The 19,335-nt window shown below is 31.7% G+C and overlaps 2 protein-coding genes across 4 annotated transcripts in view; one reads left to right on the top strand and one right to left on the bottom strand.

Moving 5' to 3' along the window:
* LOC117177260 overlaps positions 1-5,126 on the top strand; it is a 78,576-nt gene extending 73,450 nt beyond the window's left edge. For 2 of the 3 annotated variants that reach the window (XM_033367843.1, XM_033367842.1), the window contains 2 exons: positions 4,506-4,564; positions 4,746-5,126. In XM_033367843.1, coding sequence (XP_033223734.1) covers positions 4,506-4,564; positions 4,746-4,887 — 201 coding nt within the window. In that variant the 3' untranslated portion in view covers positions 4,888-5,126. Of the gene's footprint in view, positions 1-4,072; positions 4,161-4,505; positions 4,565-4,745 lie in introns of those variants that run through there. The other variant, XM_033367844.1, reaches the window with a different exon arrangement.
* A 10,210-nt stretch (positions 5,127-15,336) lies between these two features.
* Positions 15,337-19,335, bottom strand: LOC117176802 (glycine-rich cell wall structural protein-like). Its single transcript, XM_033367112.1, has 3 exons — positions 19,266-19,335; positions 18,495-18,565; positions 15,337-16,168 (listed from the first exon to the last, which is right to left on the bottom strand). The coding sequence occupies exons 1-3, from the start codon at positions 19,281-19,283 to the stop codon at positions 15,892-15,894; spliced, it is 366 nt and encodes a 121-aa protein (XP_033223003.1). The 5' UTR covers positions 19,284-19,335; the 3' UTR covers positions 15,337-15,891.

Below are 19,335 nucleotides of genomic sequence, written 5' to 3'. Positions count from 1 at the left end.
AAAGTTCCAGTATATGCGGCACTTCCCATTCTCGACAATTGACTCGATTTCCCTAGGAGCATTTAGAGGAGCGATATTAAGGTTAATGTCGTAAGAGTGACATACATGGTAATAAAGAACTCTTAGTGCCGCATTGTGCCTTTGAATGTAGGTCGTTCACGCGTGAGTTGGACAACTAGATAGTATGTGAGCTAAATGATCGGGGTGTGCATGGCACGCCCTGCAGCTATCATCAGGAACGTCTTGGCTCAAAATGTGGCGACGGTATGTTAAGGTGGAAATGACACCGTCTTGGCATGCAAAAACGAAACCCTCCGTATCAGACTTCAATCTGGGCGATTTAAGAAAAGCAAACATTAGCTCACAAGACATTGACTGATCTTCATATTTCTGTGGAAGATACCGTGCATCCTCTTATCGAGGAGCTGTTCACGAAAGTTTTTCTCTTGTGCTTTCTTAATCCGGGCTTTCAGGAGTGAGTACTCGAGATAGGTAAGATTTGATGCATTTTGCTCACCCCTGCAACTCTTTGTGCTGTACCCAGAATAATCTGTTGTGAAGACATTCAATACTCAATATTCCGCGACCACCTTGACGGCCAAATGAATAGAGTACTACCGGGACGGCAAGCATGTTCGTTGCAGATACTTTGTTCCTCGCCAACAGTTCGGAAGACCAAATCTGTCGGATGAGACGTTTATATCTGCTTCGGAGAGTATACTTTATAGATGTCACATCCTGAATGCGGCTCTGTGGCATGCCCAGGTATGTATATGTCTCTCCAGCGCAAAGGTGTCGTATAGCGCTTCTATCAACGAGCGCAGGATCTTCAGGGATGCCATTAAGTTTTCCTCGCTTCAAATAAACCTCGGCGCATTTATCTAACCCAAATTCCATTCCAATTTCCTTAGTATATCGTTCGACAATCCCTAGAGCTAGATGTAGTTGCTCTTTGTTTTTTGCATAGACCTTAAGATCGTCCATGTAAAATACATGAGTGACCTTGTACTTTCGACCTGCAGGTTTGCCGCACAAGTACCCGTCGGAATGTCGAAGTGCTAGAGATAGTGGCAATAACGTAAGGCAAAAGAGGAGTGGGCTCATGGTGTCGCCCTGAAAGACACCTCTCTGAAAGGTGACCTTGTTCGTTGCCACTCGATTTTTTCCAGATGAGATAGTAAATCTGATTTTCCAAAGCGGCATCAATCTCTCAATGCACCTAACTATTTGCGGATGAACCTTTAAGATTTCCAATAAACAGATGATAAGTCTATGGGAGGTCGAATCGAAAGCTTTCCGATAATCAATCTAGGTCATCGATAGGTCACGCTGGTAGAATGCTGCATCTTTGCAGACACATCTATCGATGAGCAGGTTCTCCCAACATCCGGCTACGCCTTTCTTTGAGCCTCATCGTTCATACATTTCTTGCCACACAGGTTCAATTGCCCGAACAATCCTATCATTTAGGATAGCTGTAAATATCTTATAAAATGTGTTCAGACAAGTGATTGGCCTGTAATTCTTCGGGTCAGCGAAGTTGCCTATTTTCGGCAGGAATATTGTGCGCCCTTCCACCAACCACTATGGAATCGGCTGTTCCGACTTTAAATATGAGGTGAAAATACGGGCCAAATGCTGATGGGTTGGAGAAAACTTCTTCCACCAGAAGGTTTTGATACAATCTGGTGCCGGTGCGGAATAGTTCTTCATCCCTGTTAATACTTTTTTCATCTCCTCGGTAGTGATGGGTGGGCATTCTTTATCAGGTGTTATGAGGGCATCACATAATGATGATGCATTCGTATTTTGATGCATTCGTATTTTGGTCTTATGATGAACCATTGGTTTTGTTTTACGGTTCGCATCGGCCAAAGCTCTCGCTGCATTATACACACAACAATTGATAGCCCAGAGGTCGGATTCTCCGGAAAAATGTCCACGAAGCTCATCATCCATTTCAGCCAGATCTTTAGGCTTGAGAGAAACCTTGGTGTTGATGTTTCTCCGGGTCATAAAGCATCGCTGTTCCTCTATTGGATGCCTACCCGCGGTTGGTCTTAGGGTCGCCTCTCTTTCTCTGTTGCCGGCTTGTTCTAGCTGTGGTAGAGTAGGCGTTCTGCTTACATAGCCCCTTCTTCGGAGTAGTTCAGCATGGAGTCGCAGACGTTGCTGCGAAAAGTGCGATAGCTCCGGGTGTTTCTCGCACCACAGAGCGTGCAGCCGTGTCATGTAGCCCCGTTCAGGGGCCACACTCGCATCGAAGCACTCTAGCAAGTCGTGATTCAGTCGCTCCATCCACCCAAAGGTCGCGAGATCCCGCCGATCCATCGCATTGAGTCCATTTTCATTGGCTCTCCCAGCTCTAGATTGGTCGGCATTGTTGGCCGACCCATTGTCGGGAGCCCTGCGCGATCTGTTGTTTTGAACCGCACTTACTGCAACTATGTTTGGTGTTGTCATTGTTGTTCCCACGAGAAGCTACGGAAAGGAGTTCGTTCATCCTTGTAGAGCCCCGCATGCGAGGATAAGGCTGCGTACTCTGAGAGATCGCGCGGTGTCCCAGAGTCACCATTCTAGACACCTCACCCAGGTGCCATTCAGCTTTCGGTTTTCCCACCTCCGCTTGGGGGTTAATTCCTTCAGAACCACCCCTGGATAACTGTCCGCGACTGCCTATTTATTTTTGTAACCATATTCAGCAGAAACCCTTGGTACAGGTACCCTATATCCGCAACCCGAGGACGCGTTCGGTGGCATTGTCATAGGCTCTTCGGTTTGATTCTAGTGGAATCAAAACCGAACCGAATGGTGGCTCGTCCCCATTTATAATGTTTCACAGTATGATATTGAAATATGACATTGTAAATATTTTATATATATAATATGTACAATGTCATATTTCAATATCATACTGCGAAACATTATAAAATGCATAAAGTACGTAGTTTTGAATCTATGTACACAAAAATTATACAGATTTTTTATTAAAATTTTCTAAGACGATTTATATTTTACGTTCTCTATCCAAATACAACTAAGATAAGTACGGGATGTTTCTCTTTTGCCAGGCCTAAAGTCGGGGCCAAAATTCTAGGCCTCTCATTTCTTTTGATTGTAACTCTCTAAGGAATCTCTGAATTATTTAATAAAAAGCATCTCAAGGATTAAAGTCTTTTAAATTCAACGATATGATTACGTTATCCTGAAAGTGTTTCTGAACAGTTAGAGGACAAAACATCCAAACATATGTTCCAATATTACAATATTGTGATTATATAATTATATAATCACAAAACTGCACATTTGAACCCATAAAATGGACTCCTATCTTTATTTGTTTGCTTGTTTTTTTCTAATGTCTTGGAAATATAATGATTTATTTAAAAATTGAGAAACTATTATTTTCATTAATATAAGTTTCAATGTAATTTAAATCCATCTAACTATAAAATGTATATTTAGGTTTAACATGGAATAACTTGCAAATGACATGTTAACTTTAAATAGAGATTATATTGAGATTGATTATAAATATGTGCTCTATACGAAATATAAATTCCTTAAAAATTCAGATCCATTATCCGTAATTTTAAAAACAAGAAAAGTTGCATTTTATTTCAGAAGATGTGCCCTTTATTCTTGATAGAATATTTACCAGAGATGGAATTGAAATTTTCAGGGAATAAATGAATAATTCATAATCTTTTCAAAAAGCGTTTTCTAATCATGCTTTTTATTGAAAACTAAATTACACCAAATACGCTTTAAAAAAATTATAAATTAACAACAGAAGATTCATTAAGGAATTCAGTTCCCAATACCATGATCTTTAAAATTTCGCAAGAAATCTTATTTAACAGAACAGTTATATGAACTCGAACGTACAGTAAAATATATTCTAAATTTTCTCGTGACTTGTTATTTGGGACACGAGTTGATTTTGCGTTCTTCAGTGCAAATTGATTTTTCTAGTCTCAGAAAAGAAGTGAAGTTGGGCGGAGTTTCTTTGGTGTCGACATGCATGGCTAGGTACTCTTCTAAGTATATAAAGCTGGTATTTGATGCTCTGCGGTGCAGTTTATATTTCTTAATTGCGACGGATCTTCTTTCACAGCAGAGAACTACAAAATTTTATCGAAATGAGTGACAAGATCTTGGTAAGGTGCTTAAAAAATACACAGCGCCAAATTTTCATGAAAAATGTGTCAGTGACTCTTTTATTTTTCAAAAACCCCTTACAAAGTTTATAAGACACTAAATTTATCGGTATATATTTTATTTAAAAAAACAGAGTTTCCTCTAAATTTGTGCAATTATTAAAACCGTATGTGACGCATCATAACAAATTATTAGTTTTTCGTAATTAATTAATGATCTTGAATATATTTTTTCCTAAAGAAATATATATTCCGAAGTAAATAAAAATACAGTGATATTTATTTGAAAATTAAAAGGGTTGATTTTGTACAATATTAACAAATTTGTATTTTCTGCTTTTCTAGTTGCAGTTTAGTTTGGTATTGTTGGTGCTGGCACTTCTCGTGCAGGAAGAAGTTGAAGCGTAAGTTTTTTAAAAAGATCTCAAAGTTAATAAATAAAAGTGTAGAAATTATAAAGTAGTTCCGAAATTATTGTGAATTAAAAAAAAAAAAAAAATTATCAAAAAATCTGACGCTTTAAAAAACTTGTTTGACTAATTCCATAACGTTTTTAGTTTTTCTAACATTTATTGATTTTTTCAGAAAGAAGGTCATAATCCATGTGCCCTACCACGTGAAAAACTTGAAGCACACCCACACAATTTACAAGATTATTCCGCACCACGAGAAAAAAACAGAAGAACATAGTTTCGTCGATGGACAAAATTACCAATATCAAAAATGATAATATCTTCAAAGAACAGAACTTTAATTTTTATACCGAATATTCACATTGTTAGGTGAAAACGAGTCCAAAGAATAGTGAGCATTATCGTACAAATCTATTCCATATATTGTAATTTAGTCATTCCGTTGTACCATTGCTGTGTTAACTTACGTGCATGAAAAGTATGATATGTATACTATAATAAGAAACCTTGTAAAAATGTATGTAATGGAATAAAGTGTGCAGACCACAATGAATTTATAAGTTTATAAATAATTAATTACCTTATTAAAATTAATTAATAGGTTTTGTAATTCTAAACAAATTAATTAATGGGAATATACGTTATAATTGCAATAGATATTGTATATGATACAAATACTCATTGTAGGAAAGTGAAAATTCGTGTAATGTGTTTTTTAGTGAATTTTTTATAGATGGGATTCTAACCCCTATCAAACAGTCTAAAATTACTATAATATATTCTGAGTACTTTATCATCCAAACTCTGCCATTGTTGCCACAATGATAAATTTATTGCTAATCGAAATATAAAATTATATAAAAGATTTTTAGATTCTGCAACACATAAAAATAATTTTTTAACAATTTGGATTTTATTGTCAACATTTATTTGAGCTATTTACGAAATTTGAAACAATGGAATATCAAATATGATTTCAATTTTAGGGAAAATAAGAAGTGTTAGTTATACCATATCGACGCCTGAGTAGAATAAGGTGTTCGTTCCGAATGTGCTCGTTCCGAATCTTCTCGAGAAAGGTGTTGGTTCCAAGTTCGGTTGAAGAAGGTGTTGGTTCAAAACTTTTTGGAAAAAGTCGTTCGTTAATCGAAGTATTTCATTCTTGATATTTTGTAGTGGTATCACTGACGCAGTTATCAAAGTTTTCTAATATAAATGTGCCTTATTTTATTTCAGCTTTTAATTCATACGGTTTTGCATAATTATATAAAACAAAGATAATACGACACCACTTTTTAAATTTATTTTAAAATCTCCAGATTATGAATTAATGAGTACATGTCAAGCAGTGTGTTGAGTGTTGAATAAAATAATGTTTTGCAGCAGATAATTGAATATTATATTATTTGTAATCAACCTGCCTATATTAGCGAGAAAAAGACGTTCTGGATAATTATACGTCTCGTACATTATTGAATGCATTAACATAATTTATTGAAGAACAATAATAATATTTTTTCAAAAAAATTTAAGATATGTATATTGTGTACTACGCCTAATACTATATAGTACATTTGTAGAATCTTTGAATATATATTTTTTTTTCAAAGAAAATTATGTATATTTTTTAAATAAACATGATCATCGAAAAAATTCATTATTTCAAGCATAAGTAATAAATTACTCCATAATTTTATTATAAAATGAGTTATACTCTAAAGGAATAACCACGCTTGAACACATGCATTATAAATCCTTCTTTTTTCCTTATTCAATTAAATTTTCATCCAACAAATTCTATACTTAAAATTTTGTAGTGGTACCGCTGATGCAGGATTTCAGCCTTTTTAAAAACTAACGTTTTACTATTTAATTAAAATAAGTTTTCTGTGAATCTAAGAAATTAAGTCACATTTTATATTGACGATTTAATCAAACCGAACAATGATTAGTGATTTAAAATCACGAGAAGTTAATTTCAAAATAATATGAATCAGGATAAATGTTGCAGAATTTTTTGTTTAGTAATGTAATTTTTAGTTTATTTTAAGTGAAAAATATGTCCGCTGCGAGGGTACAATCTCACTGCGCCAAGTTAGAGCGCCTATGGCGCGCGAGTATTCTCTCGCGCTTCGAGCTCGTTTTCGTACGTTTAATACGTACACTTTAACAACATTTTTTCAAGTATCGTAAATTTTATAAATTAAATCAAATACTGTGATTTAAACTTCTGAGGAATTACAGTCATAAATTGTACCTATCTTTTTTTCGATTTGTTTTCAAAGCAGGTTCTTAAAGCACCTACGGATTTGACGATTAAATTCTCATTACGAATCTCGCGCTCGATAACTTGTATCCCATTGAAAAGCTTCATCAAGATAATTTGTAAATCTTGTTAAAATATACTAAAAACAACGCTTTACACTTATTGATCTCTTAAAAAACTAAAATTACATATTTTTGAAAATGATCAAACTTTTGAAACTTTTGTCTAATTAAGAAATTTCATGATAAAAGATTCGAAAAAGTAGATGTTATATCTAGCAGAAATTTGGATTGATATTTATTAACCTGCTAAAACAATCTTTTTTCCTTTTTCTGAAAATTTTAAAAATGTTGAAAAGCATATATCTTTTTGAAGTTTAATTGAACTTAAAAATGTCATTAGGATAATTTGCAAGTCTTTTTGATGCGTACCAGAAAATTCGACAACAATTATTAAAACTCATAAAAGAATTTTATTGAAATTTTGAAAGAGCTCAAACTTTTTGAATTTGTATCAAATCAACAAATTTAACAGTTATAGTTTCTGAATATATTTGATAACTAGTGATGAATTTTTATGAAATTTTGTAATTTTTTAGAAAAATATGTTTTTCTATTTTTCTGAACATTTTCAAAATTTTCAAAAGAATATAACTTTCCTTATTTTCATCGAAATTTAAATTTTATTTGGATAATTTGCAAGTCTTCTACCCATCTATAAGAAACTTTAACAACAATTTCTAAATTAAAATTTTTTTAAATTTAGAAAATGCTTTACATTTTTTCTTTTGAATGAAAATATTTGATTAACCAACTTAGACTTCATTTTGGGAACCTTAAGAAGTGTATCAAATGCTGCCTTGATTTGACATATGAAGCCATAACGTGCCCGAGCAGCGGGCATATTTATCACTTAGATTAAACTAAAAATTACATTATTAAAAAAAAATCGACAAAATTAATCCTGATTCATATTATTTTGAAATTAACTTATCGTGCATTTGAATCACTCATCATCGTTCGGTTTGATTGAATCGGCAAAATTAAATCTGTCTTAAGTTTTTAGATTCACAGGAAACTTGTTTTAACAAAAAATGAAAACTTTAATGGTTAAAAAGTCCGAAATCCTGCATCAGCGGTACCACTACAAAATTTTTAGTATAAAATTTGTTTGATGAAAATTCAATTGGATAAAGAAAAAAAAAGGATTCAGGCGTCAGTGATACCACTAAAAAATTTCAAGAATGAAATACTAGGCGAACGAATGCCTTTTTCCAAAGAGTTCGGGACCAACACAATCTTCAACCGAAATTGGAACCAACACCTTTCTCGAGCAGATTCGGAACGAACGCTTTATTCTACTCAGGCGTCGATATATAATCGAAGAAAAATCAAACTTATTTTGGTTGGCGAGAAGACTATGAGTCATTATGCAAGAAGAATAAAATTAAGTTTTGCACACCCCCCGACAAAAACTCAACATGCAGAATTCGAGAAAGCATTACACTTTCTCCGGAGAGTTTTATTGAGGAAAAAGAAAAACAGGATCGTTTATTCACATTCTGTGTCTAGAAAAAAAAAATTATACCATGAGCTAAAAACGCAGCAAAAGAAGTTCAGAAAATAGCTCGAATGCAGCTCGTAAAAAGTATTAAATATTAATGAAGTGTCTAGTCCAGTCTAGTCACAAAAATTTGCAATAATTTTAATATATAAACTATCGAAATGCATTATTTAACATTGTTGAAATACATATGTTTATTTTAAATAATTTCTGTGGAATATTGATGATTTTGATATAGAATAACAATTAAACTTAAATTTTTTTCAAGATGGATCTGCTCTTTTCGCTCCACTGGGAATCAAACCACAGAACTCCCGATTTCCGGTCAAGGTCTTTTCCCATAAATTTCTTAGAGAGATTGTTCTTCATTCTTCAGTGAGATCCTTTTTCAAAAATACACGCGGTAGTTACCATCGACCAGTGTAGATATCATTCCACAATCCATGGAAATAGAAATCAATATCATCCATCAAATTAACTCTTCAAATAACAGAAAAAACTTAACGTCATTACAGACTAGATGGAAAATAAATTCTAAAATTTGTTAATTAAATTTTGTTCTGAAAAAAGATTTACTCAATATGCTCCACTGGGAAACAGACCACAGAAGTTCTGATTTCCGGTCGGGTACTTTTCAGTCAGTAATGACGTTAAGTATTTTCTTTGATTTGAAGAGTTAACTCGATCAACTAAATGCCATATTGACAATTATGGAGATAGACTTGCATCTAGTTAGCTCATTGTCTAGACCGTCTAATCTTGACGTTTTTTTTCGGATCCTGATCGGGTGCTCGCTAGCCCGTTATGATCAAACATTTTTATAGTTGTTTAAGTAAAATATTTGTTTACACATTTCCAAAAAGAGGCAGATTTTTAAAAGTATCAAAGATAAAAAATGAATGGTTAAGAAAATACTTTTTTTCCTGATCATTTAATTAGTTTTCCCGGGCCCTAAACGTGTACCGATTAGCCCGTCAGGACTAACATATTTTTCAGTTCCTTATTCAAATATTCTTTGTAAATTTCTGTAAATAGCCAGGGTATATAAAGTACTAAAAATTAAAAATGAATTTTTTCATCATCTAGTCAGTCTTTTTGGCCCTGATTGGTTGCTGGCTAGCCTATTCAAACCAAAAACTTGTCTAACTTTCAGTGCAGTGTTAGAAATAATTTTGTATGTCAATCATCTAAAATAGATTTTCACAATACCGACTGGCTAGCCATATATTAGTTCGCCCAGAGCAGCGCTAGCTTAGCTTGTCCAGAGTCAAATGATAGTCTGGACTCCAGACTATCATTTGACCACACAAAAACGTTTCGCTTCTACTCAGTGCCATAATAGACTATCTAAATAACACTACATTAGCGATCAGAGCGGTCTATCCTGGGCCCGAATTGTTTCTCCATAATTTTTTATACGTGATTCCTGAATTTTTTAAATTTATTAGTCAAAACCGTAAGGCTTTAAATAATAAGTCCCAAAATTTAACGCCCAAGGATCCAAAAGGATCCAAGCAATAAGTTTAGGACCATAAGTCATAAGTTCATAAACCCTAAAATATAAGACTAAAAATTCATAAGACCCAAAATTTGAGTTCCAAAAAACACAAGGACCAAATACGACTGACGGGACGGCGCCATAGTCCGGCGAATTAGAAAATTGGGGTTCAAAATGATCCAGAGCCTACAATTTTCAGTCAATTTCATCTTTTTTTTAAATTAAAGCTAATTAAATTCTGAAGAGGTCTGCCCAGGGCGATTTTGCTAAAAAGGCTCTGTTTTTTGTTATTCAAGTTGCAAAATGCCAAAAAACCATAATGTTTCATATTTGACCTTTCTGTTCTGTAGTATTCATTGATTTTACCACAAAAAGGTAGAAAACTGACATATTTATAATCGATTAACAAACCATAATAACTCAGATGAAGTTCGTACAATCTGTTCAATTGTTATAAACAAATTTATGAACAAAATAGATTATTGCTGTACATTGAAGCCTGGAAGTTCTTTTTATCACGTTTTTCCCGCGAAATAGAGTGAAATTAATGTTTTGTTGAAATTAAATAATTTTTTGATTGTTATTAACAAATTTTATAAACGAATTTAATAAATAAGCGCCTCTGTCTATCTAAAATGCATTTTTTCTGCACAATCATTAGGTTTGCCTTCAAAAATAAAAATTCCATGACAGAAATGGACGACTTTGATTCGTAGGAGTTTCATTTTTTATGATATAATCAACATTTCATCAAGAAAGCGATTTTTCTTATTTGAAAGCGTCTATTAAATGCATTTATTGATCAGAATTGTTAATAGAAATGAAAAATAGTGTCAAACGTCAGTTTCCTCTATCAGAATATTAATTTAGAGTTCAAATGAACAATAATGCAAAAAAAATGGATTCTTTCTATCAAAGAGTGACCGCTTAATGCACTTGTTAATCAGTATTGTTTATAACAATAGTACATATTTTGATCGTCCATTTCTGTCATGGAATTTTCATTTTTGAAGGCAAGCCTAATGATTGCACAGAAAAAATGCATTTTATATATACAGAGGCGCTTATTTATTAAAGTTGTTTATAACAATGAAAAAAATTATACTTTAGTGTTTGATTTCAAAGAAACATTAATTTCACTCGATTTCGCGGGGAAAACGTGATAAAAAGAACTTCCAGACCTCAATATACAGCAATAATCGATATTGTTCATAAATTTGTTTATAACAATTGAACAGATTGCACGAACTTCATCTGAGTTATTATGATTTTGTTAATCGATTGTAAATCTATCAGTTTTTCACCTTTTTGTGGTAAAGTCAATGAATAGTACAGAACAGGAAGCTCAAATATGAAAAATTATGACTTTTTGGCATTTTGCAACTTGAATAACAAACAGGTAGAGCCTTTTTAGCAAAATCGCCCTGGACAGACCTCTTCAGAATTTAATTAGCTTTAGTTTTAAAAAAGGATGGAATTGGATAAAAAAGGTAGGCTCTAGATCATTTTTAACACCAATTTTCTAATTCGCCTAAGGGCGTCCTAAAAATGTACCCTTATGCCATGTGGCTTTTCGTCTTTAAGATATCCTTTGGATCCTTTCATGTCTCTAAAATATCCTCATAAGGTCCTTAAGACGTATGTCAAAAACGTTCATAGGACAACTTTAGGACCTGTGTGTCCACTGGGCACTTGTTTCGCCGAAAGTAAAAATATTTCAGACTATATAGTTTCTGGGTGACAATGAACTTGGTTATACATATTTTCTTTCTTTCTTGTTTAATTCGCGATTGATGAAGCACATCGTACCTTTTATTTCGCGCAAGGTAGCGAAAGTGCTTTTCATCCGTAAACTATCAGAAATTCCTTCACGGCTACTTAACAAGAAATTGACAACTATAAACTCAATAAATAACAAAAAAGAGAGCATATAAACGAAGAGACAACGAAATCACTTCAAACGCTCTTAGGACGTTGTTCTCAGAACTCTGAAATTGTGTTTTAGGATTGCCAAAGTCAAATAAAAATGGTGCGAACGAGTATTTGTGATCGATATTAAAATTTATTTTATTATATTAGTGATCGTTCATTAAATTCTGCAAGTTATTATTTGTTGCATTTTCCAATTATATATTTAATTCATTAGGAATGGGAAATATATAATAAAATTACAGCAGAATTGTTTTTTACAATTTAAAGTTACATAAGTGAAACTGCAATAGATATCTATTAAAATAATTTAACTAAATTTATATGTGCTTCTAATAAAACATTTTTAATATTTAAATTGTGGATTTTTTAAATACTATATAGTATTCACGAACAGGTTATTGATTTTCTTACCAGTAATAGGGTATATAAGTTCTAAATAAATATTTTGCATTGCATTTATTTTTATATTTTTAAATTAGAAATTGAGTGGTCAACTAATAATATCAGTTTTATAAGAAATCTGTTTTTTTATATCTGATGTGTTGCAGAGAACAACAGCTCTAATAATTCTCCTTTTCTTACACATGGCTCTGGGAGGAGACAGTAAGAAGGAACAGTATGTACATTCTTTCAGAATTATTTTTCTATCTTCATATAGTTTAAAAATAATGAAGGTCACAGTATCTTTAATTCTAATTTCAGAAGAAGGTGAATTTGAAGTAAATTATTACTTTATTAGATATAATAATCTATGATTCTTTCATTTTCTCCATGTTGAAGCTCCTATGTTTCGCTGACTTCTCGCCTGTGCTATTTGTAGACACTTTTTCTATTAGTTCAATGTGAACGTTTATTAGTAAACTTCAATTTGAGATGTTCTAAAATTTGCTTCAACATGAACTTTTTCCCCTTTTATGGTAATACTTTTTCATTGAGTTCCAAGTTATTAATTTTGCATTTCAGGACATAATGAGTAATTTTTAAAACTCGTGATGCACAAATTCAAAATGATAAATTTTGAATCACTTAATTTCAAAATTCTAATATAAGAATTCTTCAATTTTGAACAAAGTTTAGGATTATTCAATATTTAACACTTCAAGTTTCATCTCATTCATTCTTAAAGTTTCCAATTCCAAATCATAATTTTCAGCGGTGAGGACGACACTGTATTTATTTGTTTTTACAGAAATGTTATTTTTTGATATGGAAAAATCTATCCTGTAATTTTGCATGTCACTTGATACTTAGTCATATAATAGATACTCGATAATGATTTGTATCTAATTTAAAAATGATATAATTCCAATTTTTGTTTTTATAAGCTTAAATTATTGATTAAAATTTTTTTAGATTTTATCATTATTTATAATTAATTTCTAGGTATTAAATTTTTACTGGCATTACATTTTAACTCGTACAGTTTTGCAGGTTTCAAAATTCAAATTTCACATTGTTACTGGTTTCTATTATAAACATGTACATTTCTATTAAACACATTCCTTTTTTATTGATATTAAAAAAGTTATAAATCGTTAAAAAATATGGTATCCAGGCAAAACCTACTGAATACTTATTTTTAATACTAAATAATAATATGTCTATTTTTTACCCTGAAGACATTCAAAAGAAAAAATCTAAGTTTTTTGCAGTTAACAAAAAAGAAATCTGATTTTGAGAAAAGTTTAATTTATTTTTCATTTTCATTTTTAAAGGCCAAATTTTTTTTAACCGTGCTTATGATTAAGGGAAAGTGTCTATACATTTTCTAATACTTCTTTCCGGAATTTTTCAACTTTGACGGGATTTGACTCAAAACTGTTTAATTTGTTAGGTTTCAAATTGAAGAATATAAAGAAAATAGTGTAAATTCAACAACTTTGAGATTAAACAATTAAAAATTAAAAAGCTAACATGTGCAAATTAGAACTTTAAAAACCAAGTATACTTTAAAAGACGCTTTAGAAATAAAAATCATATAAATTTGTCAATTTATAAGTAAATTGGAAAAAAACTTCCCTTTTTTAATTCAGAAACACATTAAAGACAAAAATTTCCTCAAATCTAATTAAATAGAAAAATGCCTTTCCATTCCGAAAAACCTAAAACTAAAATAATTGAAAAATTGCATGTGATATGAAAGCGATTCTATAGTTTCAGTGAAAATTAAAAAAAAAAAACTTAGTATCAACCCAATTTTAATTTATCAAAACATGATAGTTGAGAAATAATTTCGCACACATTAAAGACCTTCTTATTATTAATTCTACAAAATTAAAAGTTTAATAATTTTATGAATTTGAAATTGGTTAGTTATGATGTTAAATAATTTAAATTTGAAATAATTCTAAACCTTTCATTTTGTAGTTGAGAATGTGGTGCTTAATTTTAAAACTTATTTAAAGTTAAATTTGTTAATTTTTCTAATGTTATGATCTAGCGAAATTTGATAAAATATTTAGTACACGCTATAAATTCTTTTAAACACTTGGTGATCTTTTAACAATTCTGTTCAAATTCTTAGCATTTCTTTAAAATCTTTGGCAAGATATATATATATATATATATATATATATGTGTGTGTGTGTGTGTGTGTGTGTGCATCATTTATTATATTTATCAGAGTAGTCTTAGCTGAAGAGAGGACGTGGCGGCGGTCTGAAATGTAGAGAAAAAAAACTGTTTTTACTTTTTTGCAATCTTACTCGCATCAGCTTGATTTTTATGTTTCAGTGTGCATTTTAAGATCCATGTTCCTGAAATAATAAAGCACCACTTCCACACACAAACAGTTTTCATCCATATACATCCTCCCCCCAAAGAGCATTCGAAAAAAGGTCATGAAGATAAATTAAACCATTACGAAGAAAGTAACGTAGAAGACTGGAGTTCTTACAATTCCTATGATAATCATGGAAACCATAAAGAATATGGTGTAGATGGAAAAGTCCATAACAAGGGCTACCAAGAGGAGATTGGAGTGAAGGGCAATAATCTTTACAAGGATAATTACAATTCTTACTTACCTACTTCGTACGGAGTGACAGGTTCTGTCAATTCTTATAATACTGCAGCTCAGCCAAATTACAATAATAATTATAATCCTCATTATAATCAAGATAATAGGTATTCCCAATATGATTCTGGCCAAGGTATGATTACACATATGACCCCTCCACAGTATGCTATTCACGAAGAAGTCGATGACATTCCAAATAATAATAATATTGAATATGACGTTTATGAGGAAGGCCATAAAAGCGGACTTCAAACTGAAACTGGACACCTTATTGCGAAGAACTTAAAGGAATTTTATGATGACAAACTTAATGAGGCGGAAGAATTTCAGGAAGATGGATATCGCAAGGAGTATGATCAACGTAGTGATAATGGAAATCATGCAAATTATGATAAGGAAATTGGTCACCTGGATAGAGCTGGTAGTAAAAGTGTACAAAAGAGGTTTTTCACTTTCAGAATGATTCCAAGATAAGTGTTTTTTAAGTTAGTGTGCCTGTACAAATAATTTTTTAATGTATAAATCGACGAAACGTGTGATTACAAATTTGAGTGACTTCCTTTAATCGCAATGTTCTTTGAATTTGTAAAAAGTGTAAGTTGACGAGATACAAAATGTTTTTTTATCAAATGTATGTAGTGAGACCCTGAATGTTGATATCGGTCATTCAACAAAATCTAAATATTTTTTATATATCTTGATATTTAAACAACCATTTTATGTTTTTGTACTTACTTATCTATTATCTTCTCGTATGAGAATGTTTTCTATGTTTCGATGTTTAATAAAAATTTACAAGTCAATTATATATTTTATTTTAAAAATGTAAAAAAAAGAAGTAACAAATAACAATAGTTAACAGTGCAATTTTTTTTATAAAAGTCGTATCACAAAATTCGAATTCCCATTGACATTTGCTAACACGAGACTAGTTTCAGATTAAGAGGTAAAGGCACTTTTTGCAAATGCATTTAAAGCCACTAACAGTGGTATGTCAAAAATTGGAAGTGATAATTCTTAATCAAACTTCCATAAAGAAATCAGTAGCCTCCTGATACTTCTTCGTGACCACCAGAAACTGGCACACCTCCTCCATGCATGCCAAGATCATTACCGCCATCTTCAAATCCATGACCTCCAAAACCACCATGACCTCCTTGACCTCCGTGGCCTCCAAGGTCAATGGGATGACCTACAGTATACCCTAATACTTCATATTTGTCACCACCACCACCTCCATGATGAATGTGCTTCGTAATTGTGTGGGTGTGCTTGATCTTTTTGATATGGTATGGCACGTGAATTATTACATGAGCACTGAAAAATACAAAGTAGTTACTTTTTTGTTCTTAATCGAGTGATACATATCTTTTCCGATAGCTGTACAAAAACGTTGTTAAATTAATTTTGCAATTAATTAAAATAACGGCAAAATAACATAAAATCTAGTGGAATCACTTGTATTAATTCTGAAATTGCTCCGAAATCACTCCACAATCAGTCTGCAATGTTCTGCTGAAATCCCCTATATTTGTAGTTACTTCAATTGATTAAAAATCACTCTTCAGTTACTCTATAGTTACACTGCAATCACTGCATTCACATATGCAATCATGCAATGGGTGTAAGTCCGCAGATATGTTACACAGTAATACCACCATATTTATAAAGAGATTTTATCCACCTGATAGTAATTTTTGTTGCAGCTAGATCCTGCACTGAAATATAATTAGAAACTACACATATTTCTTCTGATATTAGTTTTTACTTTCTTTTCCCTATCAGAGTAAAATTCCATTGAAAAAAGAAAGTTTCATTCAACTAAGTCTTGAATGGGATAATAATTTTTTGGAACCCCTTGGTGAAATAATTATTTTGATTATATTGTAAAAGGATGTAGATAATAGCTATGAGTTTTTATAAAGAGAGTGGAGAAAGTTGCCTAACTTTGGCAATATCTAAACTAAAGCACTTTCGATACTACAAGAAATTCTTCTCTTCCCGCGTCCATTAAGAAGTAACTCGAATTTAGTATTTACTTTTATTGGATAGATGGTAGAAAGCATGACATTTTTAACGTGATGCACCTGAACGAAAGTATCTTTAGTCACAACACTGTTGTAGACGTGATCACTTTTTTATATCGTAATTTAATTATTAAATTGATTTGTAGAAGACTAATTTCTTTTGCCGCCCGTCACTTTTTTCAATGTTATTTTTTGGATTGTTTAATAGTTCGAACATTGTGATATTACCTCATTAGCATGTCACGTTATTAATAGGATATCGGGCTTCCGCCCTTATTTATTCTATATTTTATATTGTGAACTATATTTCTCTGTTTTTCGCATTTTACTTCAACCTATTTTTTTAATTTTATTACAACACCAAATAAATGTTTTTCTGACTGATGAGGGCCCAAAACGGTGACCGAAACGTCTCAATTTAAAATTATTCGTTTGTTTATTTCACCTTCATCTCCACGACTTGTTTCTCTTTGCATTAAAGAAAAGGTCGAGACTAAAAGTACAACAAATAGTAATATTACATTTGGAGCTCGGCTTAGAATCTATTGTTTATTAAATTACTTTAATTAAAGTTAAACATTTTCGGTAACACTTATATTTTTTCAAATGTAGTATTTGGTAATTTAATAAAAGGAACAGTTGCGTTTAAATTATGTAATTCTGCGGACAAAATTATTTAAAATATGCACAAATTTAATTAAACGAACCGGGGATGACAAATTTTATTATTAGACTTTAATTTTAGACGTTATACAGGAATTCGCTTTGTCATACAATCTAAATTTGATAATAATTCTTAACTCGTGCCCATTGAGATATCGTGAAAACCCCAATATTTTTTTTTCATCCGCACCTCTGAAGCTTGTCCGATTTGACCAAAAAATAGGTATTTTTGTTTTCTTAAAAAAAGTGTACAATGCGGTGCTAGGGACTTCATTGCCCGAAAATGATTCTTAATTCTTAATTAACATTAATTTCCGTAAAATAAAAAATTCTTTTACAGGAAATACAACTGGTGGTACAAGACGCCGACAGAAAAAAATGTTGACCCAATTAAAACAGAAATACTATCCCTAAGTGTGAAAAAGTACCCTCTATGTGGTTACAATATCAGGCCGTGCATTTTAAAATTTTGATCCACTATTCTTTATATAAATTAGTACTTTAATATCTTGATATGGCATAGTAAATTGAAAAGTATGCTATTTTCAAATTAAACCCATATAAAGGGTAGTTTTTTACGATTAGGGATAGTATTTTTGAACATATTGGGACAAGTTTTTTCCTCGGCGTTTGACAGCATTAGTTTAATTTTCTGATCAGCAATTATTTTTTTATGGTAATTAATAATAATAAATAGTTTTAATCATTTTACGGCGATTTACGCCTCATAACCACTGTTTGAAATTTTTAATAAAACAAAAATACGCGTTTTCTTTGACAACAAATAGAGCAAGTCATAAATTGTATTGCGATATATAGCTTAAAATGGTTTAAAACTTGAGCAAGGACACGAACCTTTGGAAGTTAAATATGTCGATAAACGTTGGCAGTAGTAATGTTGGTCACAAGTTGCCTAATCTACACCCTTATATGAAAATAAATTCTATACTTACTGTCCACCACCACCATGTCCACCTCCCTCTACCAAGGTCAACGAGGCAATGGCCACGAGAAGAACGATTAGCTGTAAAAAATGAAAATAATTATTTTTAATTTAGTGAATTTTATTTAAATAAGGTAAAAATAGTTTTAAATAGTATATGTATGAAGATTGAGGGGTTTTATTATTTGTAGTGTCTAGACACATTTCACGTACCCTTTTATTTTTTAGGTTTGTACGTTTAGATTCGATCATGTTAGAATTAGTTCTTAAATTAATTTCTACAATATTATAGGTTTTCAAATTCTTTTTAAAATACCATCCTAAACATTAAAAGAGTTGATTATTTTGAAAATTCCTTGAGGATTCTAATAATATTGGACATTGTTTTTAAAATCCCTCCGTGGAGGGGCATTGGCATTCCTAATTAAAAATTCCAGTTATCGATTTCAGAGATTTTTTAGTAGTTTGTGTCTGTGCTAAATTTAAGAGCTTCTAGGTAGCTGTGGCAAACCGTTATTAAGGTGTGTAAAGAGTAATTCCTCAAAGTCATAGGAAATATTTTTATCATGATGTGATAACGAAATACAGCATAGAAATGATCCTTCGAAAGTTTTTTAATGCACCGTAATCTCGGTAGCATAGATTAATTATTAGTAACGCTCTGGCCTGTTAAAGAATCTTTTGTAATTCTTTTATAACACTAAACATCTTGCAAAACAGTAATTAACTGCAACAAGTTTTCAATTCCTGAATAATATTTTTTCAATTCAAATAAGCTTACCGAAATACTTGGCATCATCTTTGCACGATTTAAAAAAAAACTTAAGCTTGCACTGTATGTGGTCGAACTT

This window comes from Belonocnema kinseyi, chromosome 7 (genome assembly GCF_010883055.1).
Source record: "Belonocnema kinseyi isolate 2016_QV_RU_SX_M_011 chromosome 7, B_treatae_v1, whole genome shotgun sequence".
NCBI lineage: Eukaryota > Metazoa > Arthropoda > Insecta > Hymenoptera > Cynipidae > Belonocnema > Belonocnema kinseyi.
This window is presented reverse-complemented; position numbering and strand designations above follow the sequence as displayed.

Bases quoted from the DNA above. Each gene is read 5' to 3' on its own strand.
- LOC117176802 (XM_033367112.1), bottom strand. The intron at 16,169-18,494 runs GTAAGTATAGAA...TGTATTTTTCAG, and splicing joins GGACATGGTGGTGGTGGACA to TGCTCATGTAATAATTCACG.